Below are 17,250 nucleotides of genomic sequence, written 5' to 3'. Positions count from 1 at the left end.
AATAGAGGCACTGGTACTCAGCAGGGAACAGATCAAAGACACAACCCACACACACGTCTTACAGTCAAACTGTTCTTTATTGGCTGGAACAATATGTACAACACCAGCTTGTCAGGTGCAGCACCAGGGTGGTTGATGTCCTGTCCAAGATGGCCCAAAGAGTAGCAGTGGGGTGTGTAGGTAGCTATGAGGCTTCAGTCTAAATCCCTGTGGCTCTGTTGGTTGAGCCAGTAGCCTGCACTCTAAATACACAGCTGATACCATGATAACACAGCCAGTTTTCAGGCTGAAGACTGGCGAAGCAGTCGAGGAGCTGGAGCCTTCAGACTGGGGACTGTGTTGTGGGGTCTAGGACAGAGGCTGATGTGAAGGTCTTGTGTCGCTCACGCTCTAACGTCTTCTTCCAGTTGTCTCTAATCCTTTCTGGTTTGGTGATCTATTTATGTGGGCTGGAGCAGGGGGCTCAGCTGATCCCTCGTGTGCACACAAGGAGAACATGTCAACTCCATGCAGACAGTACCCCAGGAATTGAACCCAGGGCTCCAGCACAGCAAGGCACAGCAAGGCAGCAATGCTAACCACTGCACCACTGTGCTGCCCCAGATTACATTTAAATTCTATTATATTACTGTCACATAGTTTATTCTTGCCATGCACCAGTGACAGAAGAAAGTCATCCAGACCAGATCTTTTTTGTGGTGTTGCTGTATGAAGGACTGAGGGGAGCACTAGAGCTCTATCTTCTTCTCCACCTCAACAGCATGTTTCATGTTGTCCATCTTTGGAATAAACATTTCACTGCAAGCAAGCAGGATCAGGGACATAATCTGACACCTCATGTGTCTCCTGGCCCCTGACCTCACCAACCGGTCAAACACAATGACTGCATCCCTGCAAGCATCCCATAATGTCCAGGAGGCAAGTGGGCCTCTGGAACACCCTATTGGGATGGGATAAAGGAAAATAAACACTGACTCTGTATTACATAGTTTAATAATGGGATTTTTATGCTCCATGTAATATACAGAAAAGTAGACGTGAGGAACAGGATGTGGAGCCTCCTGCTTTACTGCCCTGCTGCTGCGCTGCACACGCTGCCGGTGCAGATTGTAGCACTGAATACAGTGGGGGCAAAACTGCAGCGGCACACAGGTGTCAGTGGTGTGTAAAGAAACGAGTCAAAAGCGCGGCTGGTGGAATTGGGCATCTGAATGCAAGACCATGGTTGGTGTATATAGTACACATAAATAGGTGTATACGTCATCAAAGATGGAGGGTGTGTAATAAGTTAAGAGGATGTGTTAAGTAGTTTCTGCTTTCAAATTATATTTGAAAACATGCTTCTATGCAATTGTGTTTATGATTTAATGTCAATAATTATATTCAAAACACCCTATACCACTTTGGGAACTACTATGGTATCTAAAATTAACTTATATACAAGCTTCCTACAGTTTGAAACTGAAATGAAGTTTCGAACAGACATTTCTTATTTGTAGTATTACATACAGTATATTAAGAGATCAAGGATTGAAATGAGATGAAAATGGCAGCATTATATACAGTATAATATTTATTATATAAACAGCAATATCAAAATATACAGAGATATGATTGACTTCTAATATTAAGCATGAGACGTCACGCTATTTACAGGGTGGTCAGAGCAAGGTTGGGTGAAAAACTATTCCTGTTCTCAATAGCTTGAGGACATAATTCCCTCCAGTCTGTCAGAGAGTGGAGTCCCTCCCAGTTAAGATCCAGAAAAACAAGCTTGTATTGTACCCTTGTGAACATTTGCAATAAAAAACACCTAAAGATGCAGAGAACAGTTCCGAAGGTAGTGCACTTACATCTTCCAGTCCAAACAAGATAATTCAGAAACCAAAAATGGTTCAAATGAAACAGCCTAATGATTTTTTTCACTCTTTCTGCAAAATGAGAAAACTGACATGCTGAAGCACATTAAATGGAGGTCAAAGGTCACCCGGGGCTAGGTGATGACTTGTGATATCTGCAAGTCCACACTTACATGCTGACAGGTTCGTTACCTCTGGCTCTTAAGACATGAGGGCCAGTGCGAGACCCTGCTGTTCTGTGACAGATCCGGCAGTACGTTCCTGTACGAGGAAGACTCTCAGTCCCTTTTCTCCTGTGCAGTGTTTAACAGGGTGGCAGTTTTGCAAGATCAGGGAAAATGTAGTGATGGAGGGAGAAAGAAGAAAAATTCTTTGTGAGCCAGTCCCTCTTGTGTGGGTGTCTGACTTCTGACCTCAGTACCCATACTTCTCATTGAGATGAGTCCGGCCGTCCCCTGTCTGACCTGTTGGGACGCAAAGGAAACTGCGGTTAGCAAGTGCAAGTGTAGAGAGCACCTACCTGTCCTCAGAGAGGTGAAACCAGCGGGAGGAGACACACAAATCAGCACTTCTCTGGGGATTTCATTCTGAACCATATGCAAAAAAATTCCTGCATGGCCTCCTCCTCACTTAGGCAGGGCTGTCCACCTTAGCCGAGCTAGTGTGACAAGTGTAGCTCTGTTATGGCCCTGCTGGGACTCGATGGGCACTTGAGGGCACAGCGCCACTCCCTAGACATCGGTGAGCACCGCTGCACCAGAAGATCTGCCCTGAGCCCTGTCACACAAGCAACATTTGCTCTCCCTGTTTGTCTGTGCATTGGCCATACAGAGTTAAAACTCAGATCAGTAACCAAATTAACATGTTATTAAAAATAAACATGGCCTACAGCCTTTTTTCCCCTCTTAAGACATGGGTATCACTGGAAAACTTTTTCTTTCCAGGAAACATGAAGAAAAAGACCCTGATTCAAATTCCATCTTAAAAACCTCCCTCTGCATCTCTGCCAACTGTTATTGCTTTCATTTTCTCAAAAAAAGAAGTAAAACAAAAACTCTGACCAGATCAGGCCATGCTGCCTGAAATGGAACAGAAAATGTGAACCAGACGCTTGTGTGTACCAGAGGCAGTGGACAGAAAAAATGGGAACACCTGGATAAATGAGGAACAAATATAATGAAAGCAAGGGCTTCCACACAGGTGAGACTTGCAACTCTTTAAGCAAACTGCATCTTAGCATGCTTAGGGTCATGTACAAAAATGCTGGACAGGCCTAGCTGGTGTATTTTTAATTGAGCAGGACATCTCAACCTGCTGATGTTTTATGAGCAGCTGTGTCAAAGGCGATGTCAGCATGCAGCTCCGCGGGAAAGTCATCAGCAGAGGAAAACTGGGGGTGGAAGTGCACACTGCAGGATAGGATCGTGATAGCTGTGCATTAATTCAAAGACCAAGGCAAAGCAAACAAGCAATTGCTAGTCATTTTACTGCCAATTTCCACCACGGGCATGAGCAGACTGTTTCATTATAAACAGTCCTCAGACCTCCACCGTAGTCAGGCTGCAGCTCATTCTGCTCATCTCCCCTGGAAATGCCTGTTTGTGAGTCCAGTGGCGCAGTGGCGCACAGGTGGTGGAGAAATGTGATGAGGTCAGATGAATCATCCTTCACCATGCCCTCAACAATTGGATGAGTGCATGTGTGGCGCCAACCTACAGCGCCTACAGCCCTGAGTGCCGGTTCTAGCAGTCAAGGGCTCTGGATCCATTGCTTTTACTGGCAAGGTTTGGGTGCACTTGCTCCCTTTGAAGACAAGGTCAGTGCTAATCGCTAATGATGGTACTGAGGGATCATCTCAGGGTTCATCCCATTCTGCAGCGTTTCTTTCCTGCCAGGAAGGGTTTCGTCCAGGATGAAAATGTCCCTATCCACAGAGCACATGTGGTCACCACATGTTGAGCCTGACACAGATGTTAGCCATTTATCAGGGTCTTCTCAGTCACCATGTCTGAGCCCCATTGTGCTTTTATGACCGTGTTTTCCATCTCCATTTCTAGTAGATCTCAGACTACTGCATGGTACATACAGGCTGTACAACACCCTATTAAGTGACTTTACATTGGTGTTTCCATTTTCTGTCCACGACCGGTACGTAAATCTTTACCTTTGCTGGAGCATATTTGCACAAGTTTCTGTCACTGTGACTGACTCTGAAAGGGGCCAGCTCAGATCTCAAATGCTGCCTGGGAACATGTGAAATTACAGAAGACCAGTGTCTAGTCAATGTGTCATATACAGTGCATAAAGAGTGCTTGTGGAGCATCATACTGACATTATTAGCGCTTTAATAATATCAAGGTTAAAAAAATAAACCTTCCACCCATCATCGGCAAACCTGCTTATGATCAGGGGTCCCATCTCAGAAGCATACAGAGCTTGGGTGATTGGATGAGGTGTCAATAGCCCACTGTGCCAATTTAGAGATGTCAATTAACCCAGGCAGCATGTCTAGAGGGAGGGAGGAAAACTAGAGCACCTGGTGAAAACCTGCATGGGAATGGGGCAGAACATGCAAACTCAATTCAAAGGAACAAACGAGTCCTGAAGATTGTGAGGCTGGCCTGCACTGATGACATGCAGAGATCTCTATATAGAAGCACTGTGAACTGTGAGAGATTATTGCCTGTCACCTGTAATTCCATAATGACATAAGCTATCTTCAATACTGGTAAATGGTCTCTGTATACTTGGACTGTTCAGATCTGTGTCCAGATGCTCTCATTTGAACAGCTCCTCTACAAAACAAATCAGAAATCTAGATGTCATTAGATCTTTGGGCTTTATGTGTTTCCAGCATGACTAAGCACACATTGATTTTCCTAAACATAACCTCTGAGGCACGATCTCTGGAGAGTGTACTCTGGGGCACCAGAGCTAGCAGCGACGTCTCTGAACTAATTCTGCTTCTTAATGGTACATGAATTAGCATTTTTTCCGTGTTGACGGCCTAGCAGTCCGCAACCCTGACTCCCCCAGGGCTGTGAAGAGAGCCTGCCAGGACGGATGTACCTGCAGGCGGGACCCACACACAGTAGTCGGGGTCGTCTTCGGGATACCGGGCCGAGAGGAGGCCAGCGGGCGGCTGGGGAGACAGAGGAAGAACAATGGTCAGCAGCAGGTGAGAGAGAGCAGTATTATCAACGGGGTTCCCACTCATTTTTACCAACAAAATTCCAAAACTTTTCCAGGAATTTTCCCATAACTTCTTTTCCTGCATAATTTACATCTCGCACGTCCTGGGTCTTCATCTTTTTGGAGCCATAGCTTGGATTTTTCCACCTGCTAACCAGAGGTCGCTGAAAACACATTTACCCGGCGTTTTGACATGGGCGGTAGGCTAGCTTACGGCTCACTATAAAATTCCCGCGAGAGGGTCTGATGCGGCTCTATAACGTGTGATGTCAGCAACGGCAACACCGCAGTTTGCTAACTTATGAACAAAATTATATGATACAGCCATGATAATTTTGGGTCAATTAAAAAAAAAAATCCATGACTTTTCCAAAACTTAATGGACATTTTTCAAAACTTTTCCAGGTCCAGAAAATGAAATGTCATTTCCCACAATATTTCCAGGATTTGCATGACCGTGGGAACCCTGTATCAGGAGACTGTAAGTTCTGAGAGGAGTCTGTATGGTTGTGTCAAGAGAGCCTCTCTAATATAATTTTCACAACCAATTACAAATACCCCACTACACAGACGTTTCTTTTAGTTAAGGATAACAAACCTATACTCTCATAGTGCTCAAGTCACTTTAGCCTTGTATTGTCCAAAAAGCTCCAGTCAATCTAACCATACAGCAGTATTATAAAAAACAAAACAACATGCAAGGCGTCAATTAAGCGCAAACCCGAAAACCTGAGAAACCCAAGAAAAACTACCCTTCAGTCTTGTTTTAAACATAAAAGGAGCTGAAATGTCTAATGTCTTGCATGTCTGGCTGCAACATGTCTGAAGCTTTGACAAATGCAAACGTGTATTTAACAACAGACCTGTGTGCAAGTACACAAAAAAATATCAAATTAATCCATGGGTGATGATTCACAAGGAATCAGGGCAAAGTCTCACTATGGATATGATAGGATAAGGAAGCTACTCTTGAGGTGATGCAGGAACTCACCCTGCTGGGACCACACATCTTCTTCTTCTTCTTGGGACTTGTTTCTGCTGCTTTCGCATCGCCAGTCCGCACGGGCCCTGCACATGGGGGGACAGCACTGTTCTCAGGCCAAGGAGCTTATATACACACACACATCACAAGAGGGTAATTTACAGGATGACCCTTCAAATGGAACCTTTTCCCCAGACCCACCCATCACCACAGACCACCTGATCTCCACTGCCTCCTTGATCAAAGCTCCCTTAATTACCCACAATCACCATCACCCCACCCCACAACTCACCTGATCTCCACTGCCTCCTTATCCAGTGTCCTTAACCCTCCAAATCACCATCATCTCACTCCACTGACCACCTGATCTCCACAGACTCCTTATCCAGAGTCCTTAACCCTCCAAATCACCATCACCCCACCCCACAACTCACCTGATCTCCACTGCCTCCTTATCCAGTGTCCTTAACCCTCCAAATCACCATCATCTCACTCCACTGACCACCTGATCTCCACAGACTCCTTATCCAGAGTCCTTAACCCTCCAAATCACCATCATCTCACTCCACTGACCACCTGATCTCCACAGACTCCTTATCCAGAGTCCTTAACCCTCCAAATCACCATCATCTCACTCCACTGACCACCTGATCTCCACAGACTCCTTATCCAGAGTCCTTAACCCTCCAAATCACCATCATCTCACTCCACTGACCACCTGATCTCCACAGACTCCTTATCCAGAGTCCTTAACCCTCCAAATCATCCTTCATCTCACTTCAATGACCACCTGATCTTCACAGCCTTCCTGCCACTGTTTCCTTAACATAATCTCACTCCACTACTTTTACTCCACAGCCTCCTTGTCCATAGTTTCAACAACTCTTCAGTCACCAGCATCTCACTCCAAAGATCACCTGATCTTCACAGCCTCACTGTACACAGCTCCCTTAACTACCCATACTGCAGACCACCTTGTCCAGAGAAAATGTAACTGTTTTTTTAGAGTAAAATTCTAGCTAACACAGATCTGTGTTCATACAGACTAGAAGAAACAGGAAATCTAGAGATTCAGAAGAGCATATGAATGGTTACAAATGAGAGGAGGCTATTCGGCTAATATATTCTATTTGGTCATTAGTAGCTAATTGATCCGATGATCTCATCTGAAAGAAATCAAGGCATTAGCTTCAAACACATGGCTGGGAATTTTATTCCACACATCCACCACCCTCTGAGTAAAGAAGTGCCTTCTGTTCTTAGTCCTACATGCTCTTCTGTGTAGTCTTCATTTGAAAACCTTTTATTAACTGGCCTCAGTCATATTTTGATAGTTTAAATTATTTTGTTTTCTAAAATAGTGGGTTTCCCTAGACTAGAAAAACCCTCTGAGAACCTGTAAACCACAAAGACATACTTTACCCCACTTGTACAATATTTTTTCTTTACTGTCATTACTATAATTGCTTTAGTGATCAAGTAAGATTATCACTGTCCCTCCTATCTAATTCTATTCAGCTTGCTGAAGGATGAGAAACAATGTAAAAGATAGCGAACCCTTACGTGGTGCGGGTGTAAAACTCAAATGACCAGGCCAGGGGCACGTTACTGTCTGAAGCCAGTCGGTATCAGGAAGGAGGGGCTGAGGGCCAGACTGAGAGAACAGGGCCCAGGCTATGCCAACAGGGGCTCTGGGTGGGAGACGGGTACCTTGGGGTGTGGAGGCGGTACTGGGGGCTTCAGGGCCAGGGGGTCCCATCTCTCCATCCCCTGTATCGGACTCCAGCCGGGCAGCAGCATGGGGCCTCCCTGAACACAGAGACATGGAGTCAGCAGCCTGCCTGCTGGGGATCACAGGGCTACTCAACCTCCAGAGAGCTCAGCTGCCTCCTCGGCAGCGGAGGCCGATTTAATTTTCTTTTACAACACAGAGAACACGAGGCAAAGTAATTTCCCATAAATACAAGGTAAGCCAACATTTTAACTATCAATTTTAAGCATTTAAAGCTTGCGTGACATTTCTTAGGAAAGTGAATCACTAAATCCATAAAAAATAAAAAGACCCAGAGAGGCTAATATGTAATTTTGTTTATCTTTACATGAGGTAAGCAGCACTGCTTTAAATGCTGATGACGCTGTCCTGAGCTCTCCGTGCATCCAAATTCCCTTAGGGGCAATAAAGGTTAATTCAATTCAATCCCCCAGGCAGCTCGCCACTCAGCAGTCTGCTGCCACCTGCTGTCTGAACTGGGTACAAGTGCTGTGTCAGTCAACATGAAGACGAGAAGAACAATCAGTGAGACCTCTGGCGATCTGAACTCCCCGATGAATCCAATTCAGAGTTTTTTTATTCTTTAAGTTTTTATTTTTGTAATACTGACTGTGTTACCCTATGCTACCAAGCAGTATGTTTTTGTTCATAAGGCATAATAACAGTGGCATAAAGATCAGTAGCAAATGATCAATACAATCACTAGGAATCGGTATTGAATCTCTAACAAAGTAAACAAGCAGTAACAAAGCCCAGAGTAAAGTCTTAAGAGTCTCTGGCTCATTTGTAGTCTGAATTACCTCTGTCTTATTCAGTTAAGTACCCTGGGAACCACAGCCTCCCTCTCTTTTACTGTTGTTGCAGCCAGTTTGCTCATGTTTTGTGCATCAGCTGCTCTCTGGGCCCTACAGTTTCAATCCTCACCCCCAGAATCCCCAGAGTTGCGCGTCTCGGATGGCTCCTGTTCCTGGAAGGATGTGCCAGCTTCCTCTGGCCCCAGCCTGTCCGATGCCTTGTCCTTCAACTGCGACGCAGGCATTTCTTCTTCTTCCTCCTCCTCCTCTTCCTCCTGCCCTGGTGGGGTCTCCTTCATGTTCAGGAGCTCGGGGGGCAAGTCCGTGCGTTTCGGGGGCAAGCGCTATTGCGGAAGAGGGAACGAAAGCACAGCAGGCGTTGAAGAAACCAGCACAAGGTGACAGACAGCGGCTGGGATTTGACAGTGCATCTCTACCACCTGCCCTGCTCTGGTGCCCCTAACTCACCCCTATGGTGCCAGTCTTCAGCCTGAACTTGCTGCCTCCTTTCATGGCACCAAACATGGGCAAGCAGAGCTTCCTGGGCTTCTCTGGCTCTGTGGGCTGGCTGCCACCCCTGGGGAGAACAGGTGGAGATGCACAGAAACAAGAACTTAATTGGCAGATGTTGTTCTGCGTCATTTTGCAGCGGCTCCTCGCTACCCAGTGGGATTGGGAGCCACTGGACGAGAAAAATATCCCTGCAACTGTAGGCCAGAAGTTCAACAGGACCAGCTCCTGCATGTTTCATGTTGGTCTGCTCACCATGCAGCTCCTGTCCTGCAGCTTGGCTGAGGACCTGGAGACGGCCAGATTACCAGAACACAAGGGCAGTATTACAGTGGCCAATTTTATGACTCTGCTACATACTTCGTTTGATCACAGCCTAATGCTAGAGGAATTTCCACTCCTTAACTGATCTGTCAAGTAACTGTAAAGTGCAATAAACATTAGGGATAACTACCTTAAGATAGACTTTAAAAGCTGTACAAACTGATTGTTCACTTACTCAGATGAAATATTCCTACAGGTCATTAGATATCACTTGACACCTTATAACAATTTAAACCAATAAGACCTCTGCAGTTAGCATTGACTTGATTCTTGTGGGGATAAATTATGAAGAGAATCAGAACCGCAGAATTTATTCATCCCAACTAATCTTTTTTCATAGTTTCATTTAAAGTATTCCACCGTAACAGATTTTCTGATGATCAATCAGAATAACATTACAACACACAGGATAATCAACAAAGCACACACATTCCTTAACTGAAGTATCTCATACAGCTTTTACTTAACAGTCCAGAACCCCATTGTGAATAAGAGAAGGACAGAACCCTGAGACAAGAGAAGGAGGGTTTCAGCAGCTCTTCAGGACAGAACCCCAAATGTACCCCGTTCTCACGTGGGCTGCAGTGCTGGTAGCTGTGTGGGGCGCGTGATCTCCACGAGTTTCTGGAGACGCTGCCTTTCCCTGCGCAGCTCGGCGACGCGGACGTGCAGCTTCTTGCGTGCCATGCTGTCCAGGGCAGCCCCCCTCCGCACCTCACACATGAAGGCGTCCAGGGGGTCCTCCGAGGACGAGGGGTCAGAGCCTGGGAGGGAAAGGGCAGAGGTCACTCAGGCGCCAGGTGAGAAACACATCAAGCACTTTTCGTTTTAAAACTGCCGCCCTGTGATAACACATCCTGTGACTGTACTGTAAAGGCCAAGTGAAAGAACAAAACAGGAACAAGATGTTATATCAGCTATGCAAATCAAATCCATTAGTAGAACTGTTCATGACGATTACATAATCGTATGAGATTACACACACAAAAACAACTGAGACAAACCTTAATGAAATAAGGTTTTTGTAGGTCAAGGTTAAATCCTCATTCTAAAACTGCTCCAGTTCACGCAACTATAAATATTAAGAAGTAATTTTTGAAAATGACAGAAAATCAGGTCTGACTTTGGGCATGCAAACCATGCTTTGGGAGGTTTATTTCAAGGAAAATCTTGTTGCTTTAATTGGGATGGCTTCTCCACGGTGCAGCAGAGTGCCCAGCGCCCGCGGTGGAGAGCCAGCGAGCGCCGTGCTGCATGAGGAGACGTGAAACCCAGGTGGTGTTGACTCACTCTTTCCGGAACTGCTGAGCTTCTGCTCGGTTTCAGCCAGCTCTCTCTCCACATCTTCCAGCTTGACCACCTGAAAGTGCATTTATTTCAAAAAGTGTTATTTAAAGAAACCACATGGAAATTCACAATCACCCAGGCCCACTTAGGTGCAAGGCTGGGATTAGATACCTGTAAACTACGGAAAATAAAGATTATTAGACGGCTGAGATTAGAGACCTGTAACCTATATAAAACAAAGATTATTACATATTTCTAATGCGGGGATTAGACGTGGTGAACTGCCCTTTTAAAAACAGCAAGCAAAACTGCAGGCCATTTCTCAGAGAAGGTACTGATATTTATCATGTAAACGTAGATGACATGTAAAACACTCAACTCGGTTTTCAGCCGAATCAGTGATGGCTAGCTGGGAAAACAAAAAGCTTTGTTTACTTGCTAAAAAGCCTAGATTTGCTATGGAATATATATATATACTGTATACAACAAGCAATAAATAGGTGAGAAATGAAAGTGTTGGGGGTTATTTGCTATGGATCAGTTAGGTCATAACATCCGAAAGGTCTCAACTGGGAGGAGGCCATTCAGCTCATCTGATTCGTTTGTCTGCTACTATCTTAATTCATCGAAGGATCTAATCCAGCTATTTCTTGAAAGATGCCAGGGAACCAGCTTCTACAACATTGCTGGGTAGCGTGTTCCACACACCCATCACCCTTTGTGTAAAGACGTGACCCCCTGTTCTCAGATTTAAATGGTCAGGATTGCTGGATCAATCATTTACTTCTACTGATGGAAAGAATTCCTAACAATTACAGCCCAGTGTAACACCGCTCCAAGTTGTAATAATTGACTTGTTTCCAAGACCCCGGGTCTTCTCTCTCCTCACCAGGGAGTCATAGGTCTCAGGTTTCTCCTGGATCCTGCCAGCCTTCATCATGCGATCCTTCCTCTTCTTCTCCACGGCTCCGGTGCGATCCAGGAAGGCATCGTCATCACTGTCGTAGAAATCCTCCTCCTCCCAGTTCTTCTTCCTCCTCTTGCGAGACACTGGCCGACAGAAAGAAACGAGATGTTACATAAGGTGGGTAGGTTAGGTCCCCTTTTCAGGCCATAAAGGCCCATGGGGGAAGGGGGGGAGGCCACCATTTTCCTCAACCATCCGACACTGGAAGTGGAGGCTGAGTGGTCCTGGGAGCCGTCTGGAAGGAATTAAATCAAGCTACATCGCTTGCCCCTACCTGGCATTGAACCCGGGACCTTCCAGGCAGGGGCTAGACACCCTTGCCGTCCGAGCTACCATGGCTCCAAGATGTTACGTAAAAGACCTGTCATTTCACCTGTACTGCTGTAGCATCAGAAGATGATGTTCCAGCCCCAGATTCAGGTGGCGTTACTGCTGCGTTTAATATGGTAGCCCAGAGCAGGCCAGACATGCACGTGCAAGTGTACCTAGGATATACATTGATTCTTTCTCTGTTGATTTGCAAATACGTGGCCCCGCTGTTCAAGTGATAAGGCAGAACTCAGTGAAGAGAACAAACTCACAGAACTACTTTACATCTCACAGTAAACACAGTGTTGTACTTTCATTTTAACACTCTAATGCACTGTGTGTTATGTGTATTACCACACTATACTAGGATCATGCACTGTACAGTAGAAGTAGAAGTACTACATCCAACATTTTGTGTGAAGAAACAAGGGAAATGATAACTTTTATCATGCTGTCCACACTTACTGTAAGAATAAATGGACCACCTCTTGTTTGAGTGTGAAGAATGCATTTCCGAGGCCCACAACCTAAGCCCCTCTTTTACATTAACCCTTACGAGGGGAAAAATGATTTCTTATATGTTGTTCCACAAAACGGTTCCACAAAATATATACTGTGCTTGGGTACGACTGTACTCAGACTGAAGGGAAATCAGGAGACTCACTGGCCACCAGAGGACACAGCTGTGCAGCAGTAAGTCCTCATGCGTTGCAAACAGTTGCTTGGGAAAGCCAGAGATGCATGATTGCAAGAAAAGTGCAGTTAAGACCAAACACAGAGCAAAAACAATAAGGACCTGAAAAGGTTACAAACGAGAGGAGGCCTTTTGTCTATCTAGCCCGTTTGGTAGCTAATTGATCCAAGGTTCTTATCCAGCTGCTTCTTGAAAGAAGTCAGGGTGTCGGTTTCGGCAACATAGCTGGCTAGCTTGTTCCACACTCCCACCACCCTTTGTGTAAAAAGTGCCTCCTGCCCTGACTGGAAGATCTCGTCCAGCTGTTACCTGAAGGAATCCTAGTGTAGAGGCTTCACCTACACGGCTGGGCAGCTTGTTCCAGACCCCCCCCAACACACCCCACTGTAGCATGGACGTGACTCCGAGTGCCCACCTGCCTCCTGGCGCAGAAGCCCGCGAGCCTCCAGGATACGGCAGGCCTCCAGGGCACACTGTATGGCTGCCTCCTTCTTCTTCCCCGTGTGGGTTACCTCTGCCACCAGCTGTCTGCCCACCGCGTCGTCCACTGGTAACCTGGGCACAGCACATGGTGGCTGTCAGTTCAGTATTACCACACTGAGTTCACAAAGCACAAGGCCCTGGGCTGTCAACATTTCTAAAATATTCGAGAAACCACAACTAGCATTTCAACACACTGAGAAGTCAGTTTAATTTCTCTGACAGAATTCAACTAGAAACATTCTTCTTTTCCAGATGGACAAATGTGATAAAAAAAATCAGCTTATCTCGGGAGAGAAACACCTAGCCCACATCAAAGAAACAATAATTAATAATTAAAGTAAGAAATAATTCCACAAATATGACAAGAAGAAAAAAAAATTAAAGATCATTAAGTCTTTTCCTGCAAACTGCGTGACTTGTGACCTAGCTGATTCACTAATCAAGCAACTAGTTACAGAGAAACACAGTAACAGAAGGGAGATGAAAGATGTACATTAATTCTTGTCTCAGAATTTCCTGTGAGCCTCATCTGAGAGACACACAGCAGCCATTTTGCACTAGCAGCCCCATCTGAGATGCACAGCCTCCGCTCTGCACCAGCAGCCCCACTTGGGCAACACAGAGCAGCCACTCTGCACAGCAGAACAGAGAGATCTTTGTCTCTTGCAGCTGCTGGACAGTACTGGGATAGGATGGGTGTGAGAAACAAGGAGGCGGGCAGCCTTACCTGACTCTGCAGACCCATGTGCTGCGGCCCTTGTCATCATACTCGTACTCCAGCTCCTCGCCTGAAATCACCATGCAAAGCTCAGCCTTCGGTTTGCTCATCTACTAGACTCGTATAATTAATAATAACCAAGGCTATACATGCCAAGACCATTAACAACATGCTAGAATGTGTAACGACGCTCACTATGTCCCACACAAGACGTCACTTGGTAAAACTTTTTTTTTTTGCACAAGACTTGCACTTGCACATTTCTGGCCCACACTTTCCAAAGAAATAATAAGCAACCAGGTGATTTCAGTTTAACGGCGGGGGACGAGGTACTGGTATTCACGGACTGTGGATGTGTTAGACCGCTAATGTCCACGGACTGAGCGAAGAGCACCTACTCCCCTACCTTCCCTGTCGAAGAACCCCTGCAGGGCCTTCTTGGGGTCCTTCAAGTAAAGGGCCTCTGGGTCCTCCTGGAACTCACTGGCGAAGGGATTTTCGGCGTTCTCATCCTCCTCTGGAAGCGCATCTTCCCCTGGGGGGAGAACAAATGGAGAGAACACAAAAGAGACAGAGATGAGACAGAAAATGGATTTCAAACTGCCTTCACAGAAAATTAAATCGTGAAAGGAGGGCGATTAAGAGGAGGCCTGCTGACCCAGAAAGAAGACTTCTGCGTTTCTTGAAAGTCATGCCTATCTGAAATCAATGTATTCACCTTTATTTAGTAATGAGGACTGCTGCTATTCTTGGTTCTGAACCTGCTTTTTTTTTCCTGATTCCAGGATTTATGTCCCCCAAGCTTGTGGCTGATGCCACCTTTCTCGGGCAGTAAAACTAACGCTAAGTAAGAAACTTCCCTGAATGAAGCAGCTTCTAGTAAAATACAAGAATCCAATGAATGTTTAATAGTGCGTCAGCAAACAGCAGAACTGAGCTGAAATCACCGACTGTGTAAGTCCAGGCTTCAGTGGTATTAATGATTCCCTGCCTAACCTCTCGGTTTGTGTAAACATACACAGACAATTTTGATTTTCCTGGATATATACTATTGGACCAGTGGAAATTAATTTTCAAGCCCAGTGTTTGCGTGTGCTTAGCAAATCATGAAACGCTGTTAACTAGTGTGCCATCAATAAAGTAGAAGGCAGGAGGACTATTGTTCCTGTGCCATGGTAAGAGAACTGGTGAAGTACCAGACTCAGCAGGTCCCACTGGGGCTGTGCTGCGTGCTCCAGTGGCTCACCTATTCCCCAGGTGCAGCTGCCCTCTTCACTGGCACAGCTCCCACTGGTGCTGCTCTCCCCTTCTTCCTCTCCCTCCCTTTCCTCGTCCGAGCCGTCTCCCATCATCCGCTTCTCCAGCTCCTCCCGCTGCCTCTGGCTGCGCTCCCTCAGCTCCGTGATGGACAGCTCCGACTCGGCTTCCGTGTCACACTCTGGGCCCTAGGAGGGGAGACAAACGGTCAGTTCTCCCGCGAGGAAGGCAGGGGACTAGGTCTCCTTCTAAAACCGCCTTACAGGAGACCAGAGCACGGGCTCACAACCTTCTTGCAATGGACAGCAGCCTGGCTTAACGAACAGGACTGAGTCTTAACCAAAAACTGTATTTTAGTCAATTAAAAACGCAGCAAAAGCTAAATGATTTCATCATTTGAGCAGCTGTAGCCTTCTGAAAATCGTTTGTGATGGACGACACTACAGGTGCTCTTAGTACCAAGAAAAATAAACTGAATAAACAAAACAACAAAAGCCCATCTTTATTCATTGCCATGCTTTATTTATTTAGATATGAATTCAGAAAGAGTACCTATCTAAATGATACATAAACCAACATTTGAAAGAGGTCACTGAGAGTTTTCGTACATAGTGTACAGAAACTGTAGGTGGAAAGAAGCAGTATCGCATTCACACTGGACTGTATGTGAGTGCTTATGTGTTTTATAATCACCATGAGAAGTGTGACACATTGATTTTATAAACCTATTACTTGTTCTTTTGTAGCCTTAGCATGCTGACGCAGCTACCCACCTGAACCACATTGATGTTATGTCTAACAACTTCCCTATTTGCAAAGTCAACATTTAACATGGATTTAGGAACTTAATTCTCCATCACTTAAAACTGCAATTAAATTTAAATTTAATTAAATTTAGTTTAGCATTTAGTTTAAAATCCTGATTAAACACTTAATCTATATCCAAGTTGCAGGTATAGTCATAGTTTGGGTTCAGGGAGCCTGGATCGAACTAATCCGCCAGGTTGTTGAAGCCGAAGTTCATTTAAGCATATCATTTACTGTGCATGGAAGACCGCACAGTGCAACACCTTTGAATAATCAAACTCTGCAAGAGATTTAAAGGAAATCAGACACCCTCGTGTGTCTGCAGGCTTACCTGCAGGATGAACAGCCTGGTGCTGCCCCCAAACTTGAGCACATGGCCCACTCTTAGCCTGATGTAGGTCTTGGGCGGAATCTTGTTCTTGTTGATGAAGGTGCCATGTGTGCTACTCAGGTCAAAAGCATAGAAGCCCTTCTCTTCCCCGATCACGCCCTCCTCTCCAGCGCGCCGCCGGTACTGGACCACGGCGTGGTAGCGAGAGATGGAGGGATGTTCCAGGGACACATCACAGTTTGGTAACCGACCAAACACGAAGAAGCTCCTCTCGGTGAGCGGTACCGTGTCAAGGATGGAGCCATTTTTCAGAATTTCGAAGTAGTAAGATGTCTCTGCCAGACCGCCCCAGGGCGGCTCGGTGTACGGCAAAGGAGGGCAGGGTTTAAACTTCACGTCCGATACTTTGGATGGGAGTCTGGCTTTGGGGACCTGCGCACTTGCAAGACCTTGTACTGTTGCGCTGGCTGCGTTATCCTTTACGGGTTTCGCGTTTATCGGGGAGGTTGTCTGGTTGCAGTCGTTTGTCGTGTCGCTGCCGTTTTCTAAAATGCCATCGCCAGATGTACAGCAGTCCTCTTCTGATTCCAAGCCTTCTTTACCTGTGTGCGTGGCTTCGGGTATTACAGACTTCACACTGTTTTCCACAACGAGTTCTTCATCGACAGTGGACACCGGGGCAGCTGCTCCGGGTTTCTTTACAGGCAAGGAAGGCGCCTTGAAAACGTCAGGTTTCTTAAACGGATCTTCCACTGCGTGGGTTTCATTCGTCCCTTCTCCTCCCTTCCTCTCCAAAATAACCCTATCGGGCTGTTCTCTTTCTTCTTTCTCACTCATTTCAATTTCAGTAAGTTCACGCTGCTGCTGTAATGTTCGTGTTACATTTACTTCTTCCGCCATGCTTCTTGGTACAAATGCAAAATATTTCCTTCCGCTTTAGGGACAGTAGAGACTAATCAAGAAAG

At 45.8% G+C, this 17,250-nt stretch overlaps 1 protein-coding gene across 1 annotated transcript; it reads right to left on the bottom strand.

The window, feature by feature from the left end:
* Positions 1 to 1,555: 1,555 nt before the first annotated feature.
* slc4a1ap (solute carrier family 4 member 1 adaptor protein) lies at positions 1,556 to 17,202 on the bottom strand. Its single transcript, XM_088908842.1, has 14 exons — positions 16,286 to 17,202; positions 15,137 to 15,335; positions 14,297 to 14,425; positions 13,900 to 13,960; positions 13,105 to 13,244; positions 11,609 to 11,769; positions 10,723 to 10,792; positions 10,007 to 10,196; positions 9,067 to 9,175; positions 8,729 to 8,942; positions 7,744 to 7,842; positions 6,043 to 6,119; positions 4,929 to 5,001; positions 1,556 to 2,323 (listed from the first exon to the last, which is right to left on the bottom strand). Exons 1-14 carry the CDS (start codon positions 17,183 to 17,185, stop codon positions 2,274 to 2,276), a joined length of 2,472 nt encoding a protein of 823 aa, XP_088764968.1. The 5' UTR covers positions 17,186 to 17,202; the 3' UTR covers positions 1,556 to 2,273.
* Between the last annotated feature and the right edge of the window lie 48 nt (positions 17,203 to 17,250).

Source organism: Atractosteus spatula, chromosome 2 (genome assembly GCF_055471065.1).
Source record: "Atractosteus spatula isolate fAtrSpa1 chromosome 2, fAtrSpa1.hap1, whole genome shotgun sequence".
Lineage (NCBI taxonomy): Eukaryota > Metazoa > Chordata > Actinopteri > Semionotiformes > Lepisosteidae > Atractosteus > Atractosteus spatula.
This window is presented reverse-complemented; position numbering and strand designations above follow the sequence as displayed.